The 13,567-nt window shown below is 37.7% G+C and overlaps 1 protein-coding gene across 1 annotated transcript; it reads left to right on the top strand.

Annotated features, from left to right (window-relative positions):
- Positions 1 to 9,690: 9,690 nt before the first annotated feature.
- On the top strand, positions 9,691 to 13,249 carry LOC132141211 (cholesterol 25-hydroxylase-like protein). Its single transcript, XM_059550531.1, has 2 exons — positions 9,691 to 10,225; positions 12,603 to 13,249. Exons 1-2 carry the CDS (start codon positions 9,801 to 9,803, stop codon positions 12,979 to 12,981), a joined length of 804 nt encoding a protein of 267 aa, XP_059406514.1. The 5' UTR covers positions 9,691 to 9,800; the 3' UTR covers positions 12,982 to 13,249.
- The last annotated feature ends 318 nt before the right edge of the window (positions 13,250 to 13,567 follow it).

The following is a 13,567-nucleotide window of genomic DNA, read 5'->3' as shown; positions in this document are numbered from 1 at the left end:
AGGCCTTGACTCCCTACTCCCCATTGAGACAGCTGAGATTCTGTGGTTGTTTTGGCCCCAAGTTTGTGAAACAGTCTCCCATTTCATGTTGTTAATAATAATAATAATTCATTACATTTATATAGCGCTTTTCTAGGCACTCAAAGCGCTTACATTGTCAGGGGGGTATCTCCTCATCCACCACCAGTGTGCAGCATCCACCTGGATGATGCGACGGCAGCCATAGTGCGCCAGAACGCCCACCACACACCAGCTTACTGGTGGAGAGGAGACAGAGTGATGAAGCCAATCAGCGGATATGGGGATTGTTTAGAAGGCCATTCGCCAATGGGCGAATTTAGCCAGGATGCCGAGGTCACACCTCTACTCTTTTCGAAAGACATCCTGGGATTTTTACTGACCACAGAGAGTCAGGACCTCGGTTTAACGTCTCATCCGAAGGATGTTAGGTTTACCCCCTTTGTTTGTCTAGTTTTAAATCAGTTCTTAAAACATTATTATTCTTTAGCATTATTGTCTGGGGTGTTGAATTTTATCATCACAGATTGATTCTTTGTTTTAATTTGTCTGTATATTCAGTACTTTAAAACAGCATGTTTTGTATTTAAATATGAGTAAAAATAAAGGGAAACAAAGAATATTGAACAGTTCAAGAACCAACTTCATAATACATTCATCAAAATGTGCCTCTGTGATAGTGAACGAGAGGCATCAAATCCAAAACCAAGTAAGCCTGGAATAGAATATTACAAAATCAATCAAATAGATAAAATAAAAAAATAATATTTACAATTATATTGGAATTCACTGTGTTCTGGGGAAATTAGTCATTTTTCTCTCTCAGAATGTGGTGAGTAATGAATAGGAAGAACTCAGAGGGCATGTGAATTGAAGTGATACATTTTTCCTCCTATTGTCTCACACATCAAAATACGTGAATGACTGCCAAAGCAGCCTTGAAATGCACTACCTGACCGTATGAAAACTACAACAACAACAGTTAGGCTGTGTGCTTAGCATGTTTTGTAAATGAAAAGCTCATACGGTGAGGTATTAAGGCTCCTTTTCTTCTAAAGTGAGACCTTTCCTTCTACAAAAAATAAAGAACTGACTATGTGAAAGATTTTTCAATTTGGCATCTGATCTCTGTTGCTGGTGGCTTAGTAACACAGAAGGAGCAAGAGATTGTTATTGTATTCCCATGGTCACCAGGTCTCAACACAGTATGAGCTCCAAACATACGCAGATGCTGTTAATAAAGAAACTGTCATGCGTGGTAATTGGTTGATTAGTGAAACTTATTTATTTATTTAAAAAGACACACGTTTCACATACATTTTATGATCTCCATCTCAAAAAATAATTAAAAGTATAACGAATACAGTATAAATAAACACAGATAATAGTAATAGTAAGTAAATAAATAAATAAAATAATGAAAAAATCATTAAACGATACATATTCTACATAGTCTATTCTCTTAGACCAAAAACAGGGCTGTTTAACCAAAAATTACAAGTTTGGTCATCATTTACCTACCCTCATTTCGTCTGTATGAAACCTGTAATTTAATTCTTTTGTGGAACACAAAAAAAAGATATTCTGAACAGTTTTAGCACTGACTTATGTTGTATGAACCAAAACACCTAGGCATTACTCAAAACCCTTTAAACCCGAAGTGTCTGCACAAAAAAATTCATAATCAAATTACCCCCCCCCCCAACTCCGCAAAAATATTACTAATCATATTTTTCAAACCACTGCCTTGATCAACAAAAAATAATATAATTTGAACGCTTTGAATCTGAACTTTACAATGCATCTAGCCACTTTGATTAAGTGCAGAGTTATTTGCTCATAAATAGAAGGAAAAAAATCATAATTTATGAAAATTGTTTTTTTTTGTGGCATGTACTCTAACATGTCAGAAACATCATACAGCTCAGATAGTCATGTGTCATTTGAAAATTCTCATCGAGTAGAATAAAACAAGTATATTTGTTTGGGGCTTTGACTAAACTTGAGTGAGTCATTGCTTCAAAAAAAAAAAAAAAAAACTATTTCAAAAATGTAAAGGGCTAAGTGAAAGGCTACCTTGGTTCCGAATGCTGTAACTTTTGATTATTTCATGATATCACCACAAACCTTAATTCACATACAGCACATATGTTGGGGAACATCACCAAAAAATTATGCTTCGTGGTATCAGAATTTTCCTCCTACCTTATTTCTGTCCTGAGATATTGAATGTCAAATAAGACAGATATGAAACATTTCTCTTGAACGCTCACATTTTTTTAAATATATTTTATGAGCTATTTCTCAGCAAGAGAATGTCCAAATGAAATAAAGTTATAAGTTATAAAAAGTAAATAAAGCTATATAAAGTTCTAAGTTAAACAGTTTTGGCATGACATGAGATAATAACATTTTAATTTTGGGCTTTAACAGCTTTATCCCTTTAACTTTTGGTGACTTCATACTCGGCTTTCATTTAATTAAAAGCAGAGAGTGTGACTTTAAATGGTTTTCCCACAGTGATAGTGTTTTGTAGTTCATTATTTACTTAAAGGGATCAAACTGTATGATCTGATTTCAAGTTTTCATTTCTCTTTGGAGTGTTACAAGCTGATTGTTCATAGATAAGATCCCTGAAGTTGCAAAGACTAAAGTCTCAAAACCAAAGAGATATTCTTTATCAAAGTTAAGACTCTGCCACGCCCCCCTGAAATGGCTCATTTAAACCCACGTCTTCATCACTATGTGAAAATAATTGTGTAATGCTGCCCAAATGTTCATGCAAAGAAAGGTGTGGTTTCAGTAACCACAGTTAATGTTGAAGCAGCAATGTCAGGGAGATGCTTTGTGTATCTAGGTGAAAGCAAAAGCACTTTATTTGGCCTTCCGAATGTAGATGCATTTAGAAATCTTTAAGATTACTTACAAGTTACAACAGAACAGCAATGCATTTTATGGACGACCGTTTTGTGAACCTAGGAGAGGAGGTAATTCTGACTTTGCTAGACAATCTGGCGATTCTGAATCAGCTACTGCATGCCCCATGGTGCCTCCAGCTCAGATGGCATCGGCGAGTGATATCCGGGCCGAGTGTGGACCGCAGCTATTATCTATTTTTTTTTTAAATAACGACTTAATTCAAAAATTCTCCTCCATGTCACCCTAGTGCGATTTTGGAGAGTATCCACTAAACGCAAACAGCGTATGATGTGTCAACTATGCCACGCGGATACATTTTCTACATTGTTTGTGCTTTGATTTGAATGAAAACAACGTATCCTTTTGGTGCGGCTGACACAGAACGACATACGCTGTTTGTGTTCAGTGGATACTCTCCAAAATGGCGCTATAGGGTGATGCAGAGGAGACAAATTGTCATTGTTATGGATTATTTTACCAATCTCCTTGCTACTTTTCTGGACGTTGATCGTGGTAGAACCCTTGCTGTCTATGAGAGGGTCAGAGAGCTTCCAGATTCTATCGAAATTATCTTAATTTTTTTTCTGAAGATAAACAAAGGACTTACGGGTTTGAAACAACATGAGGATGAGTAATTAATGACAGAATTTTCATTTTTTGGTGAACCAACTCTGTTTTGGCTACTGTATTTACTGATGATCAGTAACACTGAATACAAAGTTTTTTAGGAGGCACCAATGTGTAGAAGGAACTCCTCCATGAATATTATAGACTGCATACATTAGGGCTGCGCGATTAATTGAAATGGAATTGAAATTGTAAGAAGTCACAATCTCACAGAAGGATTTATTTTAAACACTCGACTGACGTTATGAAGTAAATTTGGAGTAAAAACATGTTATTAAATGTGGTATTTTCACATGCTCTCAGATGGAACAACATTTACTACACAGCCATAGTTCACTGAGAAGTTATGCAAACAGCTGTCATTATTGTGAACGATTTCTTCGATTTCATAATCGTGCAATTTATTTATTTATTATTTTTTTTGCGTAACTTGTCAGTGAACTACGGCTCTTTGTAGTAAATGCTGCTCCATCTGAAAGCAGGTGATGATGATTTACTGCTGATTACAGAACCGGATTTACTAACAAAATGAGCATGACAATCGCATTCCATTGATCGTGCAGTCCTAGCATACATCCACTGCTTGAAGTATGGTCTCCTTTTCAACTGCCTCTCCATTGAAAATGATGTATACTTGGGAGGAGTTTTCTTTGTCTCCAAGTACCAAGACATGTGGATCCTTGCTTGTCTCATTGTTAAGCTAGTGCACCATAGTAGTACCAACCTTGAGAGAATAAATAATATGTAACAAGTTGGCATATATGACAAACATTCCAAGGATTCAATATATGGTTACAAATGAATCACAGAAAAAAAACAGCAGTGTTACACTTTGTGAAAGTAAAACTGAAGCAATGTTGTAGTGAATTAAAGTAGGTTATTCTAAAAGTAATGAATGACTATTAGTCATGATGACACCTGTGGATAAAAAACAGAATCACTGAAGGAAAGAGTTTATGTACAGAGCAGTGTAATTTAATGAGCCTATATTATACTGTTTTGGATTTTACTTTTCCTTTAGGTACTAATATAGCTGTTTGTGCATGTAAACTATTTTAAAAGTTACAGAGTATATGCCAAAGGTCTTTCTATCCAACTTGAACTGCCTTTGGTAGTCAATAGGGGGCAAGTTTTGTTTGGTTACTGGTTTGGAACAACTTGAGCGGGAGTTAATGATCAGAGATTTTTCATTATCGGGTGAATAATTCTCAAAAATATTAATGAAAATACAACTGGTAAAATAGCCGGCTGTCAAATAGTCTGATGTGGGTTTTAACATTTCCACATTTAATTAGCAGTTACTTAAACAAGGATGTTGAGATATACAGGGTATGGCTTTAAGTTCAATGAGTAATGTTAGACTTAATTACTAAATTGAACCTTACTGTGGTTACTGTGGGTAATATCTCCCCCCTCCAAGTAGTTTTATCAGAGAGCTGTTATAACAATTTATGACTTAAAGGGTTAGTTCACCCCAAAATGAAATTTCTGTCAAAATAATTACTCACCCTCATGTCGTCCCAAACCTGTAAGATCTTTTTTCATCTTCGGAACAAAAACATATATTTTTGATGAGATCCGAGAGGTTAATGAACCACACAGCAGCGTCATTGCGTCTTTGAAAGTCCAGAAAGGTATTAAAGCAGGGCTCCAGATAGTTTTAAAACTTTAAAAGGATTAATGTTTCAGAACAGCTGATGTCCGCTGAGTCGCTGACTGGATCATTAACATTTTAACACAGTATAACTAAAAAATAACCCAATGATGAAAAAAAATGACCCAACACATTTTAAGATAACCCAAGTGACCCAATATGTGTAACACAATGTTTTTTACTGTGTAAGAATCTAAAAATTTATTTATGTAGAGCTGAATAAAAAAAATAGGCTATATGAGTTTCTAGCATTTTTAATTCATTAACATTTTTAATTAAATTAACATTTAATTTTTTAATGAAATTCTTATGTAGGCCTATATACTTCATTGTAACTTAAGATCCTGAAAATGCACATATTGAGCGCTCATTCCCAGAGACGCGTAGAACAATCGTAGTCTCTTTTAACATTAATATTCATATACACTAGTCCATATCGATTTTTTATTCATTTTACAGCCCTATTGTAGATGTATTCATTCAAAAATAGCCAAATTCCGTGACGTTCTGCTTTATATAGCCAGTTCCATTTGTGACTGGATTCCGCGAATTCAATCGCTTCGCAAACACAGACGGGGTGAATTTATGAATGAAAGTGTAAAAGTTCAGACACAAAACCTAATTGTTACGTATCCTCACGTTTTTAGTGGGTATACGGAAATCATTGGCCTTTTCTAGTGGGTATACGGCGTATCACGTAGACTACACCTCTTAGCAGACACGTTTTCATGCGAGGTTCGACACAAGGCTAACGTTACATAGTTTTGCTTCAGGTAGAATGATAAGGCTAATTATATATGCATGCCACTTTCTGAAACAACCGTACACATTTTTGATAACGTTAATAATGAACACAATGTTAACGTAGCCAGCTGTGATGAAATGCCGACTGCAAACATACACATTAGTCTTGGGATTCCATAACTTCCCTTGATCATTCTCACAACTTATTGCTTGTAGCCATTTTTTCATCCTTTCCAGTTCTGTATGTTTATTAGGAAGGACGTAGAACTTCAATTCATAATTTGTTAGTGTATTGGAGGTACAGAAAACTACACAGCAACTCTTCGGCATGATTGTCCCGTGTATTTCAATTGGCGCCAAGGCAATGTTTCCCCCCATGGGCTAAATTCACATCACGTGACGGGGCGTTACCGGGGGCGTTCCCAGACCAACCGTCTGTATCTATTGAGAGTGAGGAGTTGTCGTCATAGCACAGAGCCCCTCCCCTCGATATCACAGTCTCCGCCATGTTGGCAGGACACCGGCGGCAAATCATGATTGTTTACGTGTGTTGTGAACTCGTTAGTAGAGGAGGTTCTCGCAATTCTGCACTGTTTTACCATACCTGGAAGTTACTGCTGCGTTAAAAAACTTCTCCAATACCTCACACGATACATATGGAAAACATAGGAACAATGGAATACAGTTTTTTTTAGGTTACACCAAGCGCAAAACAGCGGTATTTGGAGAAGCTCTCAGGCATCGACCCATACGAGCTCCCTGCAGCGGAATGGCACAGAGAACTGGACCATTTACCTCCATGCACATATATGGACATTGTGAATTATCGTGTTTTTGATGTAAGTTACTACACAACCCAGGAGTTTAAAAGCCTCAAGTCTTTGGAAAGTTACGAGGCTTTCTGCTGTGGCTGGGTACAAGACACTATAAGCCTCCAGGTGATGAAAACAGCGTTGTACTGGCCAAAGTAAGTTAATTCACATGCGTTTTAGTGTGTTGTAATTACACTTTGCATTTAGTAGACACTTCTTGACCAAAATGACAAAGTAACTTAAATAACTGCGACTGTTTCGTAAACACTATATTGTAACGAGATGTTCAATGTACACAAACGTTTCCAACATGTTTTGATGTAGGCTAAAGCTGTGTATGTTTAGTTCTAATTTGATTTTAGCCCACTGACACATACTGTACCAGGTTTTTGTGTTGGGGGCTGCAAAGTGGACAAACCAGTTCCGGGTTGGCTAGGGTAGTTAAATGTGTGATTGCAAGATGTAAATGTCCTGTTTAGATTAAAGCCATTAACAGCGTGAATGCAAGGTGACTTACATCGTAAACAATATAATTCACAATGTCCATATGTGTGCATGGAGATAAATGGTCCAGGTCTCTGTGCCGCTGCAGCGAGCTCGTATGGGTTGATATTTTGGGTGCCTGAGAGCTTCTCCAAAACACCACTGTTTTGCGCTTGGTGTGAGCTTGTTCCTGTAAGGTCCCCTTTCTTTCGCCTTATCTTTTTGCATTGCTTTACTTTCTTCCTTTTCTTTCTCGTATTCATAGGTCTGTCTCTGTTCCGCCGACATAATAAATGTGCAAAAATGAAAGAGCTCTGAAATGTTTAGTTGCGCCTCTGTGACGTTCTGAAGGCATCGCCCCTGGCAACCGATAGCGTGTCCTACCATCATGGCCGACCGGCTCAGACCCCTCCCAGAACAACCCAAATCGCACATGACTCCTCACTCCCAATACTTATTCTGTGCATTTTTAGCACGTTTTGTGTGAAATCGTGTTTATTTTGTACATCAAAAGTGCTGTCATTTTAATTGAGCGTCAGCAGCGCAGCTAAAATAGAAGACTAACGTCATCTTATAATTTATTATAGCCAACTAAATAGCTTTATACAACAGTAGTTGTCCACGACAAACAATGTTGATCTACAGTGGCAAGTCCTAGTGGAGATGGAAATAGTGCCATCTCCTCTTGTTCCGTTGTTGTCTCCTTTTGTAGTTTTAAATTATCACGTGCTGCTCCTGATGCCGGTGTGAATCATATAGAAATAATACTCGTCTATGGTGTGAATGCACTCATCCGACGATTGCTTGCGATGCTCGTCAGTTGGCCAATCAGAGCAGACTGCACTTGTCAGAAGGAGGGACTTTGTAGAAAATAGAGCATCACAGTCCCGCCCACAGCCCGAGAGAGCTTTGGTGCCGGAAGTAAATTTCCCATTCATTTCTTCCATTGACTTTCGGAGAAATCCGTATCTAAAGAGTTTTAGAGCATGTGTGAGGATAACCAGCTACGGCTGAACTCATAAGCATATAACATATCATTTCGAGTGAAAAAATTAAGAGAAAATCCAAAAAAAGTCAAAGATACAAGACTGTGTACATATTTTCATTTCGAGCGCAGGAACTACTCATCCCATAAACCACTGCGCCTCACTGAATTCGACTGAAGCCACAACCGCGAACGAGCCTTTTGAGCGACTTCCAAATCTGATGACGGCCGCCCGCGCGAACTTTTTCCTCCAGTGAATTTTATTTTATATAGTGAATGTGCAGTAATAGCAGTTCTTTCAGTATTAATCGTGTAAATAAATAGTGTTTTATATAGGTATTGTGTATTGATTTTTATATTTATCATTGTGTATTTTATATTGTGTGTGTGTGTGTGAAAGTGGTTAACGATAACATCAGCAACATGGTGCAGTGCTTTGTACCTGACTGCAATCACCGCTCAGTCGTCAACACATGTCATTGCCATGAATTATTACACAAATGTTCAGTAAATGCACAAAAAGGTATGCCTAGGCTAAATATTGTTTTGACAGTGGCATCATAAAATGCTTGATATGACTCATACCATATGAAGGCTACAGTAGCCTAGCTAAAGTGGACGATAATGCTAACTAACCTTACCAACCTCCATGCAAAACTCTCATGGCAGCCAAGGAGGTCATGATTGCACTCATAAGTCTACCGTGCAAAAACGCAACACAGGTTATTTATTTATTTTTTATTAATGATCTTCAGTCTTCACGGACCTTCGCAGGGTTTAACCAGATGGTTTCACGAGCTCCACCAATCAGATGCATCACTGTGGGATTGTTCAGGATTGTGGGTAATGAAGTACTTAGCCAAGACATCGCGAATAAAAGGCATTTATCTCAAATCAAGGTTAGTGCCCCATGAACCTTTGGCGTTTATATGAGCATATACTATCACTTAGTACAGCCGTAGCTGGTTTTAAGTCTACCATGTATGGTTACGTTTTTATGGCTTATACCCCAACTGTCAATGCAGAAATTGTATTGAATTTTTACTTCCGGCACCGGCTGTGGGCGAGGATGTGATGCTCTATTACGCATTTGAAAGAGGCGAGGCATAGGACCTACAATAATGTACAGTATTTCAGAAATATATATATATATTTTACATTAAAGCATGTCAACATATTCTGTTACACCAAATACACAAAATAATTAGCTTTAAAAAAGCATAATATGGCCCCTTTAACAATCGATAGGCTAATTTACGTTTTAGACACACCTTGTTACTTTACACAATATTATTAATCACATCATTTGATCACGATTCAATGCTGCTCGTGTTAATATGCGGTTAACAGATCGAGTGACTTTGTCTTTTAAGTTGGTAAAGTTGCGCTTGTGGGAGGAGAGCATCAATTTTCACTGCCTGGCTCGCTTTCAAATTACCTCATGTCATGTCAGAATGAAAGTGATCTTCACACCGTTTGCTCTAAAAGACAAAACTTTTGGAGGATAATCGCTGCTGCAGCTTCATTCGCGGTTATGTAGAAACAACAGTCCACAAGGATGATTGTTCTCTTCTCACTGATTATCGGAGGCGATGCACTTCTTCAGTGGATTTGGGACTTCATATATGCGGAACGTCATGTGCTCCTGTCACCCCACATTAGCGTGTGCGCAGCTTTTATAACTCACCTCATCTTCTCTGCTCCCTTCATGCTTCTCGACGTGTTCAGTCCATACGTGGGATGGCTTAATAAGTACAGGATATGCCGTGAAGTCGTTGGCTTGCGTCAGTGGTTTCGATGTGCTACTCTAATTTTAAGGAAATACATTGTTGGCGTTTTACCGTTAACTGCAGTGTTTCTGTCGGTACGACGCACGCACTTCCCGGAGAGAGCACCGTCTTGTTTCCATGCCTTCAGGGAATGTGTCTCGTGCATGCTGATATTCGATACGCTCTTCTTCTTTTGTCATTACACCATTCACAAGTAAGCATCACACATTTCACATGGCAGAATGTGGAGCTTCCAACATTGCACGTATGGAGATGTGAAACTTTGAATGACAAAATTTAAAATTTAAAACAGTTTTATTAAATTAAACGCTTATCTGTCCTCATATAGGGCAGATTTGATCAGTTTCAGCCTTTTAGTAGTGCCTTTTTGCTATACAGCTTTGAAAAATACATGTTTTTTTATGTAGGCTATAGGCTATGAATCAAATTTGACGTTTCACATTTTGTGAAAAATAGTTTTCGCCTGAAGACACACAGGAAGTGGGTAGCGTTTATGAGAAAAGGAATGGGTTTCGAGCACAGTTAATGCATTTCATATTGCTTTAATAAGTTCTTAGAGTGGGCTTATTAAGAATAACGGGTCATTATTAGCACATCCTTAAAAGCCCTATGGCCCTTTTTTTAAAAACCAAAAAGATACTTATGGATGTTTTTAGATTATAATTATATATATTATTAATTTAATAATTCAACATTTTATTATAATTTAATAGATGTAATAGCCAAATTTAATTTAATTTAATTTATTATTTCAATATAATAATATTGCTTTTATATAATCTAATAATAATAATAATAATCCATTCATCAGATTTTAGAAAAAATAGTTATGGTGGAAAATAACTCAAAAACGAAACCTTTAACACCAGATGAAAAGGAAAAATGACAAACAAATGCTATGAAATTGCTATGAAACAAATTAATAATCTCATGTGTTCTGTTCTGAAAGGCTTATATTGTCATACATATGTGAGATATTATGAAATGCCAAAAGTGATTTAAATTAACCAGGAGCAGAAAGTCTTCGGTGAAAATTTTCCCAGAGAGTTTTAATATTTCTTTTGCAGATCGTATGGCAATTTCAATAGCTGACCTGAAAATGAGATTACTGAGTCTACCAGTAACGTGCGGTGAAATCTTGTCATGGGTAGGCTGTGACCTATCAATGTGTGGAATATATGTTCATATATTCATTCAGTTAATTTAGCAACCCAAGTTCATATCAGGCATCATCAGATCGCTGCCTGCATTCAGCAAAGTCAGTCATGTGAGGCTAATGCACAATCAAATATAATAATCAAATTAATGGACACATCTATCTTATGACTTATACAACAAACAAATGTTTTGTGCGGGACACAGAGAAGGAGGCGGCGCGGCAGCCTAGTCACTCCATCAAAATGCGCAAACGCGCACAGACAGCCACGGCGCGCACACACACACACACACACACTTTTGGTCTGGTGACGGCGCACCAGGCTACAGTCAGAAAACATTGCGTCAGCAGTACAGCTTTAAAGTACAAAAACAGCTTATTCGCTCCTACAAACTGCTAGGCGCACACACCGACACGCAATGAGCGTCTGGCGACGGCACACCAGGATTAAAAAAGAGAACTACAAAACAGCATTTAACCCTTAGACATAAAGTACAAATGTGGCTGAGGTGACGTGACGGCGCGCAGGGTATGGAAGATAACATTTTGGTGTCAGCGCACAGCAGGGGTGCTAGATGCTAGTATTCGGGAAGCGCGCGGATTGAGTGAGAGCGAGTAGATCACGTGACATGAAGCAAGCTCGGTCTCTGCCTCAATGTTGATAATTCAAGACAGCATGAGAACTGACTGCGCATGCGCAAATCTACATAAACTACGTTCTATGGACCAAAGAGGCACCGCTCACCTCTGCCTCAATGGCCATGGCTTTTGAATTTCCTGCATGAAACAACGGTTTTTAGGAGCAAACAATGGCAAAATGAGTATATTATGTGTATTCCTGAAAAATTTTGTTACAAAAAAATAATATTTGGAATAAAATTAATGCAATTAATAATGTGGTGAATTAATAAAGCTCTTGGAATTAATAAATGTAATGTCAACATTTCCTTTGGTGAGGCACTGCCTACCCTGCCTACCCTGACCGCACGTCCCTGGAGTCTACTCAGCTGCTGGTGTAGTTCAGTGTGTAGCTATGTAGTGTCTAGTTTCTATATGAGACAGAGTAGACAAAACACGTCGGATCTTGCCAGATTACAAATAACATCACTTAAGCAAAAACATATCTGTATATGCTAGAAACAATACCAACTACTTTATACATTTAGATTCACAAATATAAGGAACACACATAAACTATCAAGTGCACAGCTCAAAATTTCAAAAAGAGAAAAAAAAGTCATCACTTTCATAATCTGTTGATGTCATCACATCTCACTCTTGTTGCCTGAACTTCTAACTTTAGCAAGGCCCATATTTATGCAGAATTGATGTATCTATTTGTATTAAATATTTAAATTCATATTTATATAATATTATTATATATAACTACATCACATGTCTGTATTTTTTCCAGAATTCCCTGGCTGTACCACAACGTCCACAACATTCACCATCAGCACAGGGATACTTTTGCTCTGGCAGCTCAAGACTCCAGTATTTCTGAACTGCTGTCTTTACAAACCCTTGCATTTATAAGTGCCATGCTTGTGGGCTGCCACCCTTTTAGCGAAATCCTTTTCCATCTGGTTAACACCTGGATGGCTGTGGAGGATCACTGTGGATATGACTTTCCTTGGTCAATGCATCGGCTGTTGCCGTGCTTTGGCGGGGCACCGCACCACCTGGCCCATCATCAGCACTTTAAAGGGAACTTCGCCCCTTACTTCAGACACTGGGATTACATCTTTGGGACCTCGCTGCCAATTTTAGTAAATGAGAGAGGCCATAGATAGGATGAACCCGGGTCAATTGGGCCATTACAGGACAGTGAGAATGAGACTACTACAAGTGTCCCATTGTGTCTATGATTTCACCCTATATGAATTATAATAACCCAGTTTTTGCAAAGAGTTTTAAAATTTCTTACTGGATTAAACCCAGTTTACCCAGCCTGGGAACATCAAGTTAATTCTCTTTATAATAATCAGAGAGCTTAGATTCTTGGTCTGATTTTGTACTCGGCCTAAACTGTATAGAAATCTTATGTACATACTGAATACATTTGCATAACAACTTTTTCATGTTTTTCAAGTGTTTGTAGTTGTTTTGTTAAGGTTGATAACATTCAACAGGTCTCTTTTACTAATGTTTCTGTATACAAATAGAATTATTGCAGCTTTTATTTTTAAACTTAAAAGAACACTTTTTAAATGTTTATCTTAGTCTTAGTCTGAGACAGTAAAACATTTTCCTGCCTTACATGGGTGGATGTCGGTATGTATTTTAATATACAAAAAACCATTCAAAAGCACAAGTTTTTTTTTTTTCTGAGAAAAAGCCTCATGCTCACCAAGGCTATGTGCATTTACAATAAAGTGA

The sequence above is a fragment of the Carassius carassius genome, chromosome 5 (genome assembly GCF_963082965.1).
Source record: "Carassius carassius chromosome 5, fCarCar2.1, whole genome shotgun sequence".
NCBI lineage: Eukaryota > Metazoa > Chordata > Actinopteri > Cypriniformes > Cyprinidae > Carassius > Carassius carassius.
The sequence above is the reverse complement of the archived record's forward strand: the minus strand, read 5'-3'. Positions and strand labels throughout refer to the sequence as shown.